Source organism: Leptosomus discolor, chromosome 7 (genome assembly GCF_034619465.1).
Source record: "Leptosomus discolor isolate bLepDis1 chromosome 7, bLepDis1.hap2, whole genome shotgun sequence".
NCBI lineage: Eukaryota > Metazoa > Chordata > Aves > Leptosomiformes > Leptosomidae > Leptosomus > Leptosomus discolor.
Window position 1 is genome coordinate 33,926,346 of NC_141397.1, and position 16,804 is coordinate 33,943,149.

Sequence of the window (16,804 nt, forward strand, 5' to 3'; positions counted from 1 at the left end):
GTGTAATCTAGGAAAATACAAATTTTTGACTAAAGTGGAACTAATCTCAACTTGTTCCTGTAGGCCAGCTGTTGAGGTGACAGAGCACTTGCATAATTACTGCTTAAGATCTGTGAAATAGCAAATTTATGCCTAAAACTGGTCTTTGTTACAAAGAGACTAGATGTAATGAGGGAAATTCTGGTAAGAGGGTTGTTCAGCTTATGTTATCATTGCGTGCTTCCTCCTTTTCAAAAGCTTTGTTGTCGTTTCTCTCTGCCCCATAGTTTAGTGCCACAATTGTGTTAATTCTGCTTCCCTTTCAGTTCCTTTTAATTTTACATATCCGTTCCTCAAGCAGACTTGTTCCAGTTTTGTTAATTTTTCATAGCAAAATGGAAAAACTGTGGGGACCCAGCTGTGCTGCTGAAAGGGGAATCAGTTATTACCTCAGCAGAACTGTTTTCCTTGTAAAAAATTTAAGATTAGGGAGTCATGCAAAACTGAGTAATTTGCACCCACCAGGGTAAACTCTGAGTGTTTTCCTATTGTGTTGAATTACAAAACTGATACTTGTCTCGCGTGATTTCTGTTTGCGGTTGCTCCTGGAGGGAAAAAACTGCTGTATGGAGTATTTCAGTACTTCTCTGGGGTGGATGGTGGATTAGAGGTGACCATGGCCTGCTCAAGCTTATGTTTTGGTGGTGTACTTGCTCAAAAAATATATGCACTGCTACTGAAAGAACGTGTTTCACTTCCCCTTTGTGGACACAGAAGTTCAGATTTGCTCAGCAAAGTATCTGGGAACAGGGACAGCGATTAGTTGTAGTGGCAGTCACTTCCCCAGTCCAAATCACTGGTTGCCTGCATGAACTCCCATGCTACTGGAAAAGCAGGTGGCAAGTAAGCCCTACAGGTGAGTTTTGTGTCAGGATCATTTCCTTCAGTGGAAATTATCTCCTACAAGGCCATAAATCCATTGTGGCGTCGCAGCATGGGAATTTTTTTTTTCCTTTGCACTGCCCAGCTTTAGAAACTGAGTCAAGGTTCTCAGAAGTAAATTATATTGAAGACAGTGGTGGTAAAACTAATTTGTCTTTGGCTGCTTCTTGTATCCCATTTTGAAGGATTTCAGAGAAGAATACAGTTCTGAAAAAGATTTTTTCATCTTAAACAGCACAATGCTGAATGAATTTATAGACTTCCTTGCAGTCTTCTACCTCACATTTTAATTTAGATAGGTAAATGGAGTTTCTCCTTCACTGTAAGGAAGGTGTAGAAGTTAGATGAGATCAGTCTTGATCTGTTCCTCCTGTAGGTTCGTCTGTTTACTGGGCCAAATCTGATGTTCAGCAGCCAGAAGCTTGGGGAGCAGCGCAGCTTCACTGCAGTGCAAACTATTCTATTGGTGAATTAACTTCACTGCTTGTTGTGTATGCGAGTTGCTATGCAGAATTGTGCAAACACCCACAGCAGTGTTTCCTAATAGCTGTTTGGGTATGTATATGGCTTCCAGCATACGAAGCAGTTGAGAGGATTAGTTTGCCTTCTGCAACAAGAATTCTTTTCATAGTGTTCCCCTTGTGGTTCTCAGATGGACTGTCATGTACTTCATTGTAAGCAGCGCAAGTTTGACTTTGTTTTGAATATGTCAGTCTTTCTGTCAGTGGTTGGCTTTAGCAGGTGGGGACACAGATTGTAAACAAAGTGAGAGAGCATTCTTTTATGTATAATATCTCAGAGTTTTTACACTTGCAAACTGCCTTCTGTACAGGGAAACTAACTTCAGTTTGACTCGCGTAGAAGAAATAAACTGATCATTTCTAAAGTGCTGTCTTGGACACTTTGGCTAGCGAGACTCAAGCCAGAATAACAAGTAAAGATGGGCATTACTGGTATATTTTTACCCTAGCTCTGAGTTGATTACTGTCAGGCATGGACGAAAGGTCTCAATCTCTCTCAATGCTTGCAAGGAATCCTGGTTTTAATAATAAAATGTATGAGGTTAGAAAAAGGCTTATGTCTTCTAACCTTGGTCTTTTATTTTTCTGGAGGCTGTGGTGAGTGTTCTTGGAGACCAGAAAAATATTTTCATCAGGCAGTATTCACAAAACCTGCAAGGATTACCTGTCATGTGGACAATCCTTGTATTTTTAGGCTTGCTGAAAGCCACATGGGAAAGGAGAGTTAGGGGAAGAAGGAGGCAAGACTGCCAACTGGGCATTTATGAATCAGCCCTATATTCCTTGTGTTGTGATGAAGAGACTTTCCATACACAATTCAGCAGACCTTATGTTAACTATTTTAAAGTTAAACTGCTTTTCTTGTTTGTGAAAAGAAAGTAAGTTGTGTATCTAGAGAAAAATTGTTATGCTGTGTGGTGTTCCTTGCTTGAACAGGGAATTCTGAAACCGAAGAGTAGGTGGTAGAAGTAGCAACAGTGCCAGGAAAGTTGAACAAACAAATGGCTAGCAGCTTGAAGAAATCATTAATGTCCAGGAAATGAGGCTGATAACAGTTCAGTTGCTAAGCACAAATGAAGGCTTTATGTTATTGGTTGAGGTCATGGGAAATCTGATTGTCTGGCACCTGGATGAGGTAACAGGTAAGAAATAAAAGTACGCTGTATGTTTTCAAAAAGGGTTAATCTTGGGCAGAGAGCATTATTCTTTTGGACAGAATGCGACAAATTTCTGAACCAGTACACGAGTACAGACCGTGAGCAGGCTTTCTTTTCAGTTTGACACCCAGTCCATGAGCCTTGTTTGTGGTGGCACGCAGGATGCTCTGATCCTTAAACCCAGTTTAGGGATATGTTTGGCTTTTTTTTTTTTTAAAAAAAAAAAAGCTTCACAGAAAAAAAGTAAATTGTAAGGGAGTTAACTGAGTATTTTAAGAGATTTTTCTGCTTGAGCTTAACTGTTTAAATACTAGAAGCAAGTCTGTTCATAATGACTGTAATGCATCATATATTTGGGGTTTATAATTCCTTGGTATTTAATTGGGCTGATGTCTTCCATTATATTGCGCTGGTCTTTCTGAAGGGCAAGATAAAAGGTAGATCTCGGCAACACATTCATTTCCTAGTACATGGCATACTGTGAAGGAAGCCTATCTAGTGGTTAAAGCTTGGCCCATTTGTTAAAACACAAGTTAAAACCAAATCAGACCTTCTGGATTGCTTAATAATGATGTTCTCTAACGAGGGATGTGACTCAAACATTGATGTTCTCTAACAAGGGACATTGTTGATGTTTGGACTCGATGATCTCAAAGGTCTTTTCCAACCTGAATGATTCTGTGATTCAAAAGCCTGCCCTCGAACTGTCAGTAGAGGCGTGAGTGCTCAGCAGCTTTGTTCCTGTTGGCTAATCGTTTGCTAGGTGAGTCACTGGGGTAATTTTTTTTGTCAAATCTGAGTCCTCATCAAGTTGAACTTGAGTGCTACTGAGCTAGGTTATTCTCCTTGTTTGTGGAGTGCAGTTTCTTTCAGGTGACTTTCTTATTTGAAGTGTTCTGAGCAATGTGACTTCCACTTAATGCTTTAGAAGAATTCTGAATATTTAGATGTTTTGGATTAGAAAACAGAGTGTTTTCTTGAACTGCTTTGTTGACAGATGTGACAAATCTTCCAGGCTGTATTAGTATGAGAGGAAAAATTGTTGCTACTGCATACTTAAGTTGGGATTGTACTTGTAGCCTAAAATTGGATTTTGGTGAATCCCAATCTTACGGTGTGCCTTTGAGTGTGTGTGTGTCTTGCCATTACTGCTTTCTAGGTTTGCCCCCTGTCTGCCAGTGTTAAGTGGCCAAATCTTTTACGAAGGATTGTGTTTGAAAGAATGCAAAAATGTTATCATCTGTATTTTCAACTACTGACTGTTACTTGAGGCTAGTGTTGAAATTTCTTCCTGTTCAAATGAAAGCTTATGTATCTGTAGAAGGCCAGTATCATACATCAAATAAATTCCATTTAAGCCGGGAGAATAATCTTATCAGCAAGTTCCACTGCTCTGTTTTCTTGGTGGTCTTGTTAAGTAAGTGTTAGGAGAATTTAATGTTGGTGTCAGTGTTTGCAGTGCGCTAGGCAGTCTGACAAATTTCTGCCGCAGATAATTTGGCTGAAAATTACTTCATTTTCCTAGCTTTGGTTTGATTTTACGTGGGCTAATGCGTCTTGTTATGGTTAAGTCATTTACAGTCATATAAAAATAGCTTATTGAAATGAACATACTGTTTTTCATTGTATTTTTAATGTCTCATCCTGGCGCACATGTATTTCTTAACTTTCCTGCCAGTCATGTTTATAACTACTGTACTAGTGTACATCAGTCTAATCAAGCACGGGGAGCTGGAGTACCTCCTTCTAAATCGAAAAAGGGCCAGACACCTGGAGGTGCTCAGTTTGTTGGCTTGGAATTGTACAAACGGCTAAAAGAATTTCTGAAGAACTACTTGACAAATCTCCTTAAGGTAAGATGGGACATTAGATCAATCTGCATTTGTAGTAGTCATATCAGCATGGGCTGAGAACAGTCCGTACCAGCAAACCTAGAGGTGTATGCAGCCACTGGAAGTAAACGGAATGATCTTGAAATCTGCTTTTTGTCTCCATTAGCCATTAGAATGTTTTGAAGGCTTTACCGCAGGCATACATCAGTGGCTAAGTGTACCTGTGAGCTGCTTTTCCTCTTCAAGCCAAAGTGGTGTTTCTGTGTTTTATAGAAGTAGTGTTACCTGCCCTGTATCTTGGAGAAGAGTAGCTAGACATTCTAACCAAGTAACCAGCATAATAGTAATGCTGAAAATGCCTGATGGTAGCCCTTAATTTAATAAATAAACTAATAGAGCTGGATGTTGGGCTGCTTTGTAAGAGAATGGTTCCCAGTTATTTTTTTGGAAAGGAACCATGCTTTTAACATTCGGGAATTTTGTTTTTGAGCAATAATAGAAGAATCCTTGGTGTCCTATCAAGTCTACTGTGTAATTAATTTACGAAGCTGTGTAAAGATGTCAGGTTTTACACAGAATGCACTCCTGGTTTTATTCCCTTGTCCATTCAGGCTGCGGTGGTCCAGCTTGGAAAGATACTTAAACTTCCATGTGTTACAACTTTGTAATCTTTTTTTTTTTTCCCCTGTAACGAGAACAAATGTGATGCCATACCCATTTCCAAGAATACAGAGTTCCATTTACTATCTGGCAGGGTACCAGAGAAGACCCCATCCATGCTCACTTGTTTCAGCTCCCCAGGTAGCAGCAGTGGGGCTGGGTGCTATTTTTTTATGGAGATTGTCCTGTCGAATACATTACCATTGCACTGGCATGTTCTACCTAGTGCACTCACCAGTGTCGCTGTCTGCTTCTCATGTGGTGCCCTCTTGCGCTCTCCCACAGGAGGGACTGGAGTGTCTTCTGGAGCTTTGTCTACGCTGTGCATTTTTTTACCAGTGTTTTAATTTCCAAATCTCATACTGGCCTTGTGCTGTATTAGTGTAGAAGTAGACATATTAGCGTGAAGTTTCCTATAAATATGTTGCATGGTGTAGATTCGTTACACAGTCAGTTTGTACACCCTTACATATCTAGGTTGTACCTTAAAATTACCGAACAGCACTGGCAAACTTGTTATTTCAGGATGGTGAAGATTTGATGGATGAGAGTGTGCTGAAATTCTACACTCAACAGTGGGAAGATTATAGGTTTTCAAGCAAGGTATTGAACGGGATATGTGCCTACCTCAATCGACATTGGGTTCGTCGTGAGTGTGATGAAGGTCGTAAAGGAATATATGAAATTTATTCAGTAAGTAGCTTTTTGGAGTGAGTGATTTATCAGTTCCATCTGTCATGTTTGCGTTATCACCCTGCAAATCACTCCTTGAAACTTGTAGGAAGTTCATAGAAGTTGTAAGGAAGTGGGCAAAGTGGAAATCTCCCCCTTTCCGTAGTCCCGCCCCAGTGTATTAAAAAAATTCCATGGGTCTAAACCTGTGAGATGTTCAATCTGCCTTGTACGTTTTGGGACAACTAGTATTAGACTGTTGAGGGTTGTCTGGTTTTGAATATTTGCACCTCTACTGTTATCTGTGTGCATCAGCATGGCCTTGTCATTCCATTTAGAATTCAGCCAAGTGTTCCAAATACAGAATGGAGAAGTAAATTGCATTTCTTTCTGTTGACTTCATTACATCTCTACAAAGTTTTTAGCATCCAAGCTGCTAAGATTCAGTCAACATTTGGTTTGTAATAGAAGTTATTTTGGTACAGTTCTGAAAGATTGATGTGTGATCTTGATAATCTTTTTGTAATGTTAAGGAATATAAACAAGGGGAGAACAGAGCAGAAGTTCTGTATCTCAGATAACTCAAAGTACATTTCTTTTTTCTTTTACAAAGAATAATTATTGTCCTTGCTGGTGAAGCATTAAGAAAGTGATGTGTTATTTTACCACTTCACTAAAATAGCTTTGCATATGGTAGAAAAACAGTTGGTATCCTTACTTTCCTCCCGCTTAACTTCACTAGTCTAACGCTAAGGAACTGTGTCAGCCTGAAAATGGTCAACAAAAAAAGCTGTATGTTGTCAGAGTAACTTGCAGAGTTTGTTAGTTTTCAGAGTTGGCAGTGGATCACTGTCAGAAAAGGGGACATCTTAGGTATGATTAGTAATAAAGCAAGTGGTAATTTTATTGTTAAACAGTTTTGTTGCATAAGAAATGTGTGGGCCAAAATATAATAGTTAAAAAAAGTTCTGATTATTTGGTGTAGTGTATCAGCTTTCCTTTAGGAGTTATCTTGCACGTATATGTGTACATATATAAATATTTTCTTTATTCCATCTTTCACCTCCTTTCCTTTTGCTTCTAGCTTGCCTTGGTGACCTGGAGAGACTGCTTGTTCAGGCCATTAAATAAGCAGGTAAATATATATACATATATATATGTTATAACTACAGTGTTATTCTCTAGGGTCAATTTGATACATTGCTAGTAACTGTTCCAAGGATAATTTGGAGGAGAGGAAGGGGGGGCCCTTCTGCTTCTCCTTTGTGATGTTAAAAAGATAAATATTTTGGAGGGGATGGGCCTTTTTCTGTGTGTGTGGTTGAACCTTGATAGCAAGGCTGTTCTGTTTTCTCTTTGCTGAGAGGACACTTGGCTTTTTTTTAAAAAAAAAAAAAAGAGAGAAAAAAGAAAAAAAGGCAAAGGGGGCTTGTCTTAGTGAAGTGACAACTTCAGCTGTTCCCAAGCCAGGCAGGAGTACAGGCTGGCTGATGGTCATGTCTTAAGGTTTGAGAGTCAAGATTGTGTGAGAACGGACAGTGACAGGCCTAGGATTTTAGTCTCTTCTAATACTACTATGAACCTTTAAATTTACACTGCCTGGGAGATTCAGGTCAACAAAATATTTTTAATTGGTGAATCAGCGCAATATAAACCAAGATACTCCATCACAACAAAATATTATGTTTATGTCAGTTGATTCACTCTTATTTAGCAGTACTTCATGATGAAAAGAATGTATTACATTATGAAAATATTAGCTAGCTTTCAATTTAGAGGAACTGTAGTTGCAACACATTGTTTATCAGCATAAGCCAGTAGCTGTCTTTTTGTAAAGTACGGGTGGGTTGGCTCAGCTCAAGACCGAGCACTTTCGTACCCTACAACTCGCCACCAATGGGACTGTAATTACGTTGTAGAAATTAAAGGTGTAGCATGCTCTGTGTGTAGGAATTTTATATGTTCAGGTGTCCTTAAATTTGATTCTCAAGGGGCTTGACTAGTCTTGAATCCTGATTAAATACTGTGCTTGACCTACCAGCTGCTTTCTCTATGCTTAACTTACTTTTAATCCCTGTTTTCTAAGGTAACAAATGCTGTGTTGAAGTTGATTGAAAAGGAAAGAAATGGTGAAACTATCAATACAAGGCTTATCAGTGGAGTCGTACAATCTTATGGTAAATGAAATTTCTTTGAGGTTTTATTACTCTCTTAAAACTAAATAACTATCAAAGCCCAGAAGTAGCTTCCCACCTCCTTGGATGCCCAGTAAAGATTTTTACAGTAAAATAAATGCAGTTATATATTGTTTAACTTCACGTTTGTAGCGACACTTGACACAATTACGGTTGAGTATACCGTATCTGTAAAGCATGAAAACGCAACCGGTAGACAACAGTGTTCATGGTTTACGAATCAGTCACTTAAGAGCTAAATCTGGAAGGGGACAAGCATAGTTATTTACAAAGTGGAGCGGGATTATTTTTTCCCATTTGCATGAGTTTTGCTGTGCAGATTAATGACCGGTTTCATTAATAAAAAAAAAAAAAATATATGTATATAATCTGGAACTCCTCTTAAGAGGAAAAATGGAAGGGGAGTTTGAACTGGCTTTTGAGGTAGTGGAGTTTTCCAAATCCTGTCATCCATTTCGTAACATGTCGAAAAGTGCAGTTTGCATGAGTAATGCCTTCTGCTCCTTATTTTTTAAATGCAAAATAAATGTATACTTCTAAAAGTTTTTAAAAGCAGGTGTTGATACTGTCCCAATGGATTACCTTCGTGTAAGTTAGAAGGAGGGTACCTGTTTATTTGCGAGAGACCACTTCATAAAAGACAATTTTGTCGTTACTTGCTCTTTTTATTTTTACAGTGGAGCTGGGGCTGAATGAAGATGATGCATTTGCAAAAGGACCTACACTAACTGTCTATAAAGAATCCTTTGAATCTCAGTTTCTTGCTGACACAGAGAGATTTTATACACGAGAAAGTACTGAATTCTTGCAGCAGAACCCAGTCACAGAGTACATGAAGAAGGTACGTTATTTAATAAGCTTTGTGATTATTTTCTCGACACAGATATTTTTTGAGGTAAAGTAGTATAAATTTTAGAATTCTATTATCAGTTTCTTAAAATGCTGATCATTCTACAGAAACAGTTAGCTCTTTTTCCCTGTGGTGATTTGCTTCTATGTTTTACCTGCTCTGAAGTTTGTCTCCTTTAGTGTATTTCATTAAGTACAATGTCAGTTTGAAACTTTCTTAATGGGCAAAATGGAAGAGAATGTTAAATTCAAATCTTGTTAGACTTCAACACAGTAAGGTAGTCCTTCTGCTTTAGACCTACGAGTTTACTGTTCCTAAACAAGGAACTGTGTGTTGGCGCATTTATTGAACTCCCTTCCTGAGCAAGCTTGCCAAGGAAGTAGATCATTAATTAGCTTTAATTCTTTCTGAATATTTTCATGTAATGAACCCTACACAATACTTCTGATCAACAGAGGCCAGATTTAAATTCTTAAATAGTCTCTGGTTCGGGGGATCCCAGGAAGGTCATTTAAGAGCAAGCTGGATAAACATTGGCTATTTCCAGCCTGGTTATTGGGTCAGTCTTGCTGGATGTGAAATTAGATCGATCATCTTCCGTCTTGGACAAGTACTGCTTTATATATTTTTCTCAGCATGTTTCCTCACTTTCTGAATTGCTGCTTGTTTTTTCCCTTTCAGTTTTTAATTAAAAGAGAGAGAGCTTTTTGAATATGTAATATGCAGATACTCATCCCTCCCTGCAGTATCTTTGTGTTTCTTTTGTGGAACTCCTTTTACCACAGAACACGTTCTGTCTGACTCTTGGCATAAAATGATTTACTCCAAAAAATGGCAGGGGAAGAAGTCCTGGAAATAACGCAGTAAATGAATCCTGCTTGTAGGACATTGGGAGAGTTGCCCAGTAGTTCCCAGACCTACCTCTGTTTACTTTTCTGTTGTGGCTGGATTCGTGATTTTTGTTCCTTCCCTTTCAATTTCTTGTCTTTGCTTTCATCCTAAAATATGTATAAAAGCAGAGTGAGGGGATTTCAGGCATTCATAACCTAAATGACTGGCTCATCCAGGCTTCCTTGGTACAATACAGTAAAAAGCTGTCTGAAGGTCACTGCTATTTCAGGAACTAGAGATTAGTGGCAAGTAGAAAGAATTTACTTGTACCCCAAACAATCTTGAAGACTTTGAAAATCCACAGAAGAGCAACTCGGTTTGCTTGAAGCTGATGTTGACACTGCAAACCCATATAAAGCTAGCAGAAGGTAGGGGAAATCTTCAGCAACACAGTGTGTAGCCTTAAGTCTCTGCTAAAATTAATATATACAAGCTATTTTGGCCATCTTGGCTTCTCCTTACAGATGCTGTGCGTACATTAAAATCAAACTGAACAAGAAACTCTTTTCATAACTCTTTTGCTGGGATTTAACTGATGAAACTGAAAAAGGCTTGTATTAGACTCTACAGTAAACATGGTCAGAGCTTGCAAAATGATACAAGCTAAGGGATGTGACCTAACTGAAAGGAGAAACTTAGGTATTGAAGCTAAAAGCTAGTTCACCAGAGCAAATTGTCTGATCTCTCTAGGCTGCGTGCTCTGCTGGAGAGATCAAGATAGGTTGTGCAAGTTTTCAAAAGTACTAATTTAAAATTCAGATAGGTTTGTCCTTCCATTTTATCTTGCTTCATTATGCATAAGGGATTCGTAACATTTTTAACTTGAATGTGACAAGGCAGTTTTGTAAACTCCTTAATTGTTTTTTTTTTCAGTTGGTGTGTTGTAATCTCGCATGCCACTTAAATGTCTGGAACAGAGGAATACTCTGTAATTATTACTCGAGTATTGCTAGAGTTAGGGTTCTCTTCTGTTACGAAGCACCTTAAACGAGACTGATGTGAAAAGCTGCAAGTTATCCCGCAGTCACACTGCATACTAGTGGTAAGAAGGTCTTAAAAGTCATCTGTTGGAAGTACGAAGTATGAACGAAGTAATCTGCTGTTAGTACGCTTCCTTGACTTTCTCCCTGAGCCACTGTGCCTTGAGTTCTAACTGGGGATAAACAGCCCTGCAAAACAAAACCAAACCCAAACCTGTTGGAGTACCTTAGTGCACACCAGCATAACATCAGTGTTACCATGATGTAGTAGAATTGCAGTTGTTTCTTGTTGAATACTCAATGAAATCTTAATTAGAAGATGTGTGTGTAGTTATATAGGCAGAGTTACTGAGTTTAGAAGGATTGTGAATTTTTCTTCTCAGGCCAGAACTCATGAGTAAAGCTGGCATGGCCTGATGTACTGTAGTGAAAAAGGTCAGTATTTCTTAAGACTGTCCCTTGAAATAAAGTCTCAAACTGAACTTTTGATCTTTAGTTAAAATTGTGAATGAATTATTTCTCCCTTGTTTCTGAAGTATAACTTCCAAAGGAAAATTGAATTATAAGAACACAAAGAGAGAGAGTATAAGCAAATTTGAAGTCAGAGTGAATGTTTTATTTTCATAAAGGAGCTCAAAGTGAGAGTTGAACGTTAACATTAGAAGTGAAGGTCTGAGGATAATTTAAGAAATAGCATTAGAAGTGGCAGAATTTCCTCAACTACAGAAACACAGAATTGGTTAAACGTAAGACAAGTAATCCTACTAGTCTAATCAAGTTTTCAGCGTTCATCAGAAAGACTTGCTGTCATTAAGGAAGTCAATTGTCACTCCTTACTGGTAAGAAACTGGCAAGTACTCTGAAGCGTGAGCTTATATCCCTTCCCAAACTGTTGATTTTGTTTCCCATATTTTAACCCGTTCTGGTTTAACTCTAGGAGACAGTCATCCGGTACTATTTCACAAGAGCAAAGTGCAAAACTATTGCAGAAATGAGTGACACTAACAGTGGCAGAGATTATTTAAAGCCGTCTGTGTATGATGCAGTGTACTTGCAGTGAAATTGTTCTTTTTGTTGTTGTCGTCGTCCATGATTTGATCTTCCGTGCTTAGTCAATATTCTAAAATACTAGGAAAATGCATTAACTTAATTTCCTTGGTGGCATTCTTAATTTAAGTAATTTGGACTGATAAGGGGACATATGCACTTTATCCCTAATAATGTGCTGCAATTACAGATGGCTTGTAAAGTGAATCTTTAACACTTTTTTGCAAACAAAATAGAGATAATTGCTATATAAACAACTTCAGTTTTACATTTTGGCACAAGTACTGTTCTGGGAGTGACACTTAGAATTTTGATTTGCCAGGAAGATATGCGTATTTAGCATTTCATATGCCAAATTAAATGCGAGTATGACTTAAATGATTGTAGATTGTTGAGAAGCTTTTCTGTGTAAGGATGTGGATGCGAACGTTCAAATAAATTTGTCACGGGCATACTGTTAAATTGTCATTTTCTGCCTTTTAGTTTTGTGGAGGCATGAAGTATATTCATGTTTGTCTTAAACAAAACTACCTCTGTAGCTGGAGAGCTTGCTGATGCTAAAACTGCCAGCCTCTCATGTCAGCAGCTTTCTCTTTTTCTGACAGCAGGTTTCCATCTGTAAACATCTTATTCAGAAGCAATGGGAAAACAATCTTGCTGTGATTTCCCACCCCCCCCCCCCAAAAGTATATAATATTATCATCAACATGAATATTGATTCCATTTGTATATCAGTTCCCAGAAAAATAACTGCTTAAGTAGGCGGATCATAACACCGCATTAGTGAGAGGTTTGGTGGTGGTGGTTGTTGTTTTCTAGATGAAGTTTCTAAATAGTTGTCTGTTTGCTGCTGTTGGATTTCTGTTCTGCCTTCCATACGGGTTTCACATTTATCTCCCTGTTCTGTAGGCTGAAGCTCGCCTTCTTGAGGAACAGCGTAGAGTTCAGGTATATCTCCATGAGAGCACACAAGATGAGTTAGCACGAAAATGTGAGCAAGTACTTATTGAAAAACACCTGGAGATATTTCATACAGAGTTTCAGAATTTGTTGGATGCTGACAAAAATGAAGGTAAGGAGATTCAAACATTGGTTTTAGGCTTAGAACTCCTCCCTGACGGTTTGTGAATAATGTGAATTTTGGTGATAGCTAAATGTGATTTGTTCAGGAATTAGAATGACAGGGAAGATAAACACTAAACTGATGGACAAGCAGCTTTTGATTAAATTGGGACGGCTGAGGATATTGCCTCAAGACGCCTGTTCCAATCCTAAATATTAAGGTAAAACAGCACTACTTTTGATTTCTCTTAATGTGGTTGGAAGAGCTTCGAGAGCACTTGAGCCATCCTTCCAGCAGGAGTTGAAGCTTCCATGAGAGATGCGAGACAAAAACCAGACCAGTATACTTACCAGCTGTTTCAGTTTAATCCATGGATCTTTGAGTCAGCAGTGAGAATTTAAAAGTCCAAGTTGTCTAGAAGTATGCATAGAAAATGTGAAAAGAGGAATAGAAGCAAATAAGGAGCTTCTAAATATAGTATGTAAAATATATAAAACTTCGTCTACAGCACAAGGAAAGGGTGGAAATTATTAATGGATGAGATAATTTTAGCTGTGAAAATTCATCTTAAATGCCACTATTGGCTCAAGTTTATACGTTCATAGAGAGCGCATAGAATAAAGACCTCTTGAGAGGTTCCTCTAAAATAAGTAAAGATTATCAAAGTGTTCAGGTATCTTTAAGGAATTGTCAATCATACTGGTTTTTATGAGTTTCCTCAGGAGGTAATCCTTAGCACAAAGTAACAATCAAAACTAGGGCGAAGTGATGCCTGTGCATCGTGCAGATGATAAGGGTGAATGGTGTTTCTGATTTTTCCACTTGGGGAATTAATTAAATCTATATAGGAGGTCAAGGTAAGCTCTAGCTGAAATACTGCTTTGAAGAAAGTGACAGAATTTAAGATTAAGTGATTAAGTTACTATTGATGATACTGTTCGTTTGAGTGTTGTGAATTGCAGCTGTGACTCTGTCTCTTTATATATCAACCGTAAAAGAGGAACTATGAATAATTACTATAATCACCATGCTGATAACTAAGAGAAGCTTCAAAATAGAAAAGAGCAGTGCAGCACGATTAGCAGGTCAGAAGTGGCACATTTCAAACGTAAATAGAAGATTTTTATCCTGTGCTAGTATTTGAGTCAGATGTTGTTTATGTTTGTAAATAAATGTATTTACTCTGTAGTTGGAAGAGATTTTGATACAGATGGGTGTTGACTAGTAAAATGACTTCATAAGTGTCTTCTGGTAATAGTACTACCAAGAACATTTTTCTGGACTCAGGAGGCCTTCCCAGGCTCTGCCCTGCCCCCCCCCCACCTTGTACTTTATCAAGCTCATGGGTTATGGGAGCCTTTAATGCAGTCACTTGCCATAGTCATGCCGTTCTGTTCCGCAGATCTGTCGGGGTGAAAAAGGAAAAGTACCACCGTGTGTCTTGGGCGCCATCTTGTTACATGTCTGTGGTTTTACTTTCGTTTGGGTTATTTCTAAGATTTAATTAGGCATTTTAAAATGTGTGATTTTTTTTTTTAATTACTTTTCAAAATATTTTCTTTTTTCAAGCTTCACTTGTGCAAATTACAGTACTTCCCTGGCCCTTTTTAAGTTTCATGATGTCTCAAGATTAGAAACATTTATTTTGAAAGCTTTGAGAATTCATTCTTTAATCACTATAATCAGTTCACTCTGATTTGTAAAATACTAAAATAGCCTGTTGTAGACTGTCCTAAATTTATAATAAAATCTTGCTCTCTTTTGCTTTGCTCTTGGAAGTCCACTGGGTTTGAGGTCCTCCCATGTGGAGTACGTTAAACATATCACAGGCCACTCCTGTTGGTGCTCTGTAACTTTTTTATCTCATTGTGCAACTAGTTATAAAGGTTGTGGGGCACATTTTTCATGTGTTACGTATTTGCATCTGTGTGATACCTACAGGAAATAATTACGTTTATTGGGAGCAGGCTGTAATGATTTAGGTGGAGTTACTGTGTAAGTCTTCCTTGAGGCTTCGTAGCATCTCTTCCATATTTCACCCAATACAGACATCCTGATAGACCAATCTGTGAACCCTTATTTGTGGGTAGGTCTAGCAGCACATTACTGTATCTGTGCATGGCATTGTTTTCCTAACTTTTTTCTAAAATTCTGTAGGTGAAAACGCAGCATTCTTACGCTGTTACAAAAGTTTAACATCAGGTTGCAAATGTGGTTTTTCAGAGAGGAAAAAAAATGTTTGCTTTTCAGATCCAAAAGTCTAAGCTTGCCAAAGCGCTAAGGAATGGAAAACCTTGTATGGAAACAGGTCTGAATAGAGGTGTTACCTCGTCAGTATTAAAGGCATCGAGTTCTGTGTGTTGTATTTCAGAGTTTGGTACTGATACAGCTGCTTGGTTGCTCTGTTTTATTTAATCTGATAATCCTCAGGTGGTAATAAATTGCTGGTAAGCCCTTCAGGGAAGTCCTTACACTTTAGAAGAGGTAGATGCAGCTGACAACCTTAAGGTAGATTTAACAAGGTGAAATATCCTCATTACTTTACAGTAACTAATTTGGTGGTTTACTGTTGTTTCACTTGAATGCCTGTTCAGTGAGGGCAAGATTACAAGAGGTAACTAGTGGGTTTGTGTCCCTGGTTTATGGCCATAATAAAGTTTGGCTTTTCTTCTTTTAAAAGAAAGCAAGAGTTGTGCACTCAAACAGTACAAAGCATCTGCCCTGTTGAAAATGAATAACAAAACCAAAGCCTTCTTCAATATTAGACTTTCCAAAATTACTAGTCAATTTGGGGATGTCTTGGCCAAAAACTGGTGAGACTTTAATGTGAAGCTTTAACATATGTGAAGCGACGTCCAATTTATTTTTTTACCTTTGTTAGTTTTGTTCCATCGTCATGCTTTTCAGGACGTTTCTTTTCCTTGAGATACAATTATTTCTACTGGTAATCAGTTACTTAAATGTTGTTGGTGGTTTTTTTTTTTTTACGAGAAGGCTTTATTGACAGTGCTTTATTTGCCTTACAATGTTTCAGTTTATCTGTTAAGGTCATATCAATACGTAACATTTTGCCTTAAATTTCCAACCATTACCACTGATGCTGCCCCGAATAGAAGTGTTACTATACAAAAGGCTACAGGTGGTGGTAGATCTCCAAGAATTGTCCTGTTCAGAATAAGATTTAAAGGACAGTGGTCAGCTGGAGAACGTTGTGCTCTTAGCACAGCCAGCAGTGTAATGTTAATGACAGTCCTAATTCATGGCAACACTTCAAAACTTGATCTAAATAAGAGGGATTTAACTCCCTTTTTGAATCATTGCACTTCTTTATGAAAATGAGAAATCAGAAGTAAATATATTCCTATAATTTAAATTGGGGTTTTTATTGTTCTTGAGATTTATGTAGCATTGTGAAGGTAAAACAGATCTTAATGTTTAACAGGTGGTTTTCTCTTTAATCAATCTCAGCTTTCCAGGTTAGTACAAAGTTATTCTATACTGTGTAACTTTTTGCTGTAGATTTTTCTGGCTTTTTACAGGAGCAATTGCGTGTGTGTTTAGGTTGACCATGGATGTTTAACTCCTATTGGCAACTTGTAAATGAGGAATTGGAGTCATAGCTAGTAGAAATGGGAGATGTTGGCTTTCCTTTTTCTTTTTCAGACTTGGGACGCATGTATAACCTCGTATCTCGAATTCAGGATGGCCTTGGAGAGCTGAAAAAACTTTTGGAAACCCACATTCATAATCAGGGTCTAGCTGCAATCGAGAAATGTGGAGAGGCTGCTCTAAATGCAAGTATCCTATCAAAATAAGTCTATGTGTGATTGCTGCCAGTTTTACATTAGAGGAGGGCAGTGCTGCTGAATACAGTTTCCAGTTTACTTATGTTTTCTCTCTCAATGATTTGATTTGTGAGGACCAGGCAATTCTCAAATGTTGATGGTAGGCTTAGAACAACAGTCACACCACTGTTTTACTGCCCTTTGGGCTTAGGGTGGTGGGTTGGTTTGGG

General features: G+C 38.1%; 1 protein-coding gene across 4 annotated transcripts in view; it reads left to right on the forward strand.

Moving 5' to 3' along the window:
- CUL1 (cullin 1) overlaps positions 1-16,804 on the forward strand; it is a 51,884-nt gene that overhangs the window by 22,322 nt on the left and 12,758 nt on the right. For all 4 annotated transcript variants that reach the window (XM_086467817.1, XM_086467819.1, XM_086467821.1 and 1 more), the window contains exons 3-9: positions 4,278-4,452; positions 5,617-5,784; positions 6,848-6,898; positions 7,850-7,940; positions 8,636-8,799; positions 12,636-12,798; positions 16,453-16,583. In XM_086467817.1, the coding sequence (XP_086323943.1) occupies positions 4,278-4,452; positions 5,617-5,784; positions 6,848-6,898; positions 7,850-7,940; positions 8,636-8,799; positions 12,636-12,798; positions 16,453-16,583 (943 nt within the window). The remainder of the gene's footprint in view (positions 1-4,277; positions 4,453-5,616; positions 5,785-6,847; positions 6,899-7,849; positions 7,941-8,635; positions 8,800-12,635; positions 12,799-16,452; positions 16,584-16,804) is intronic.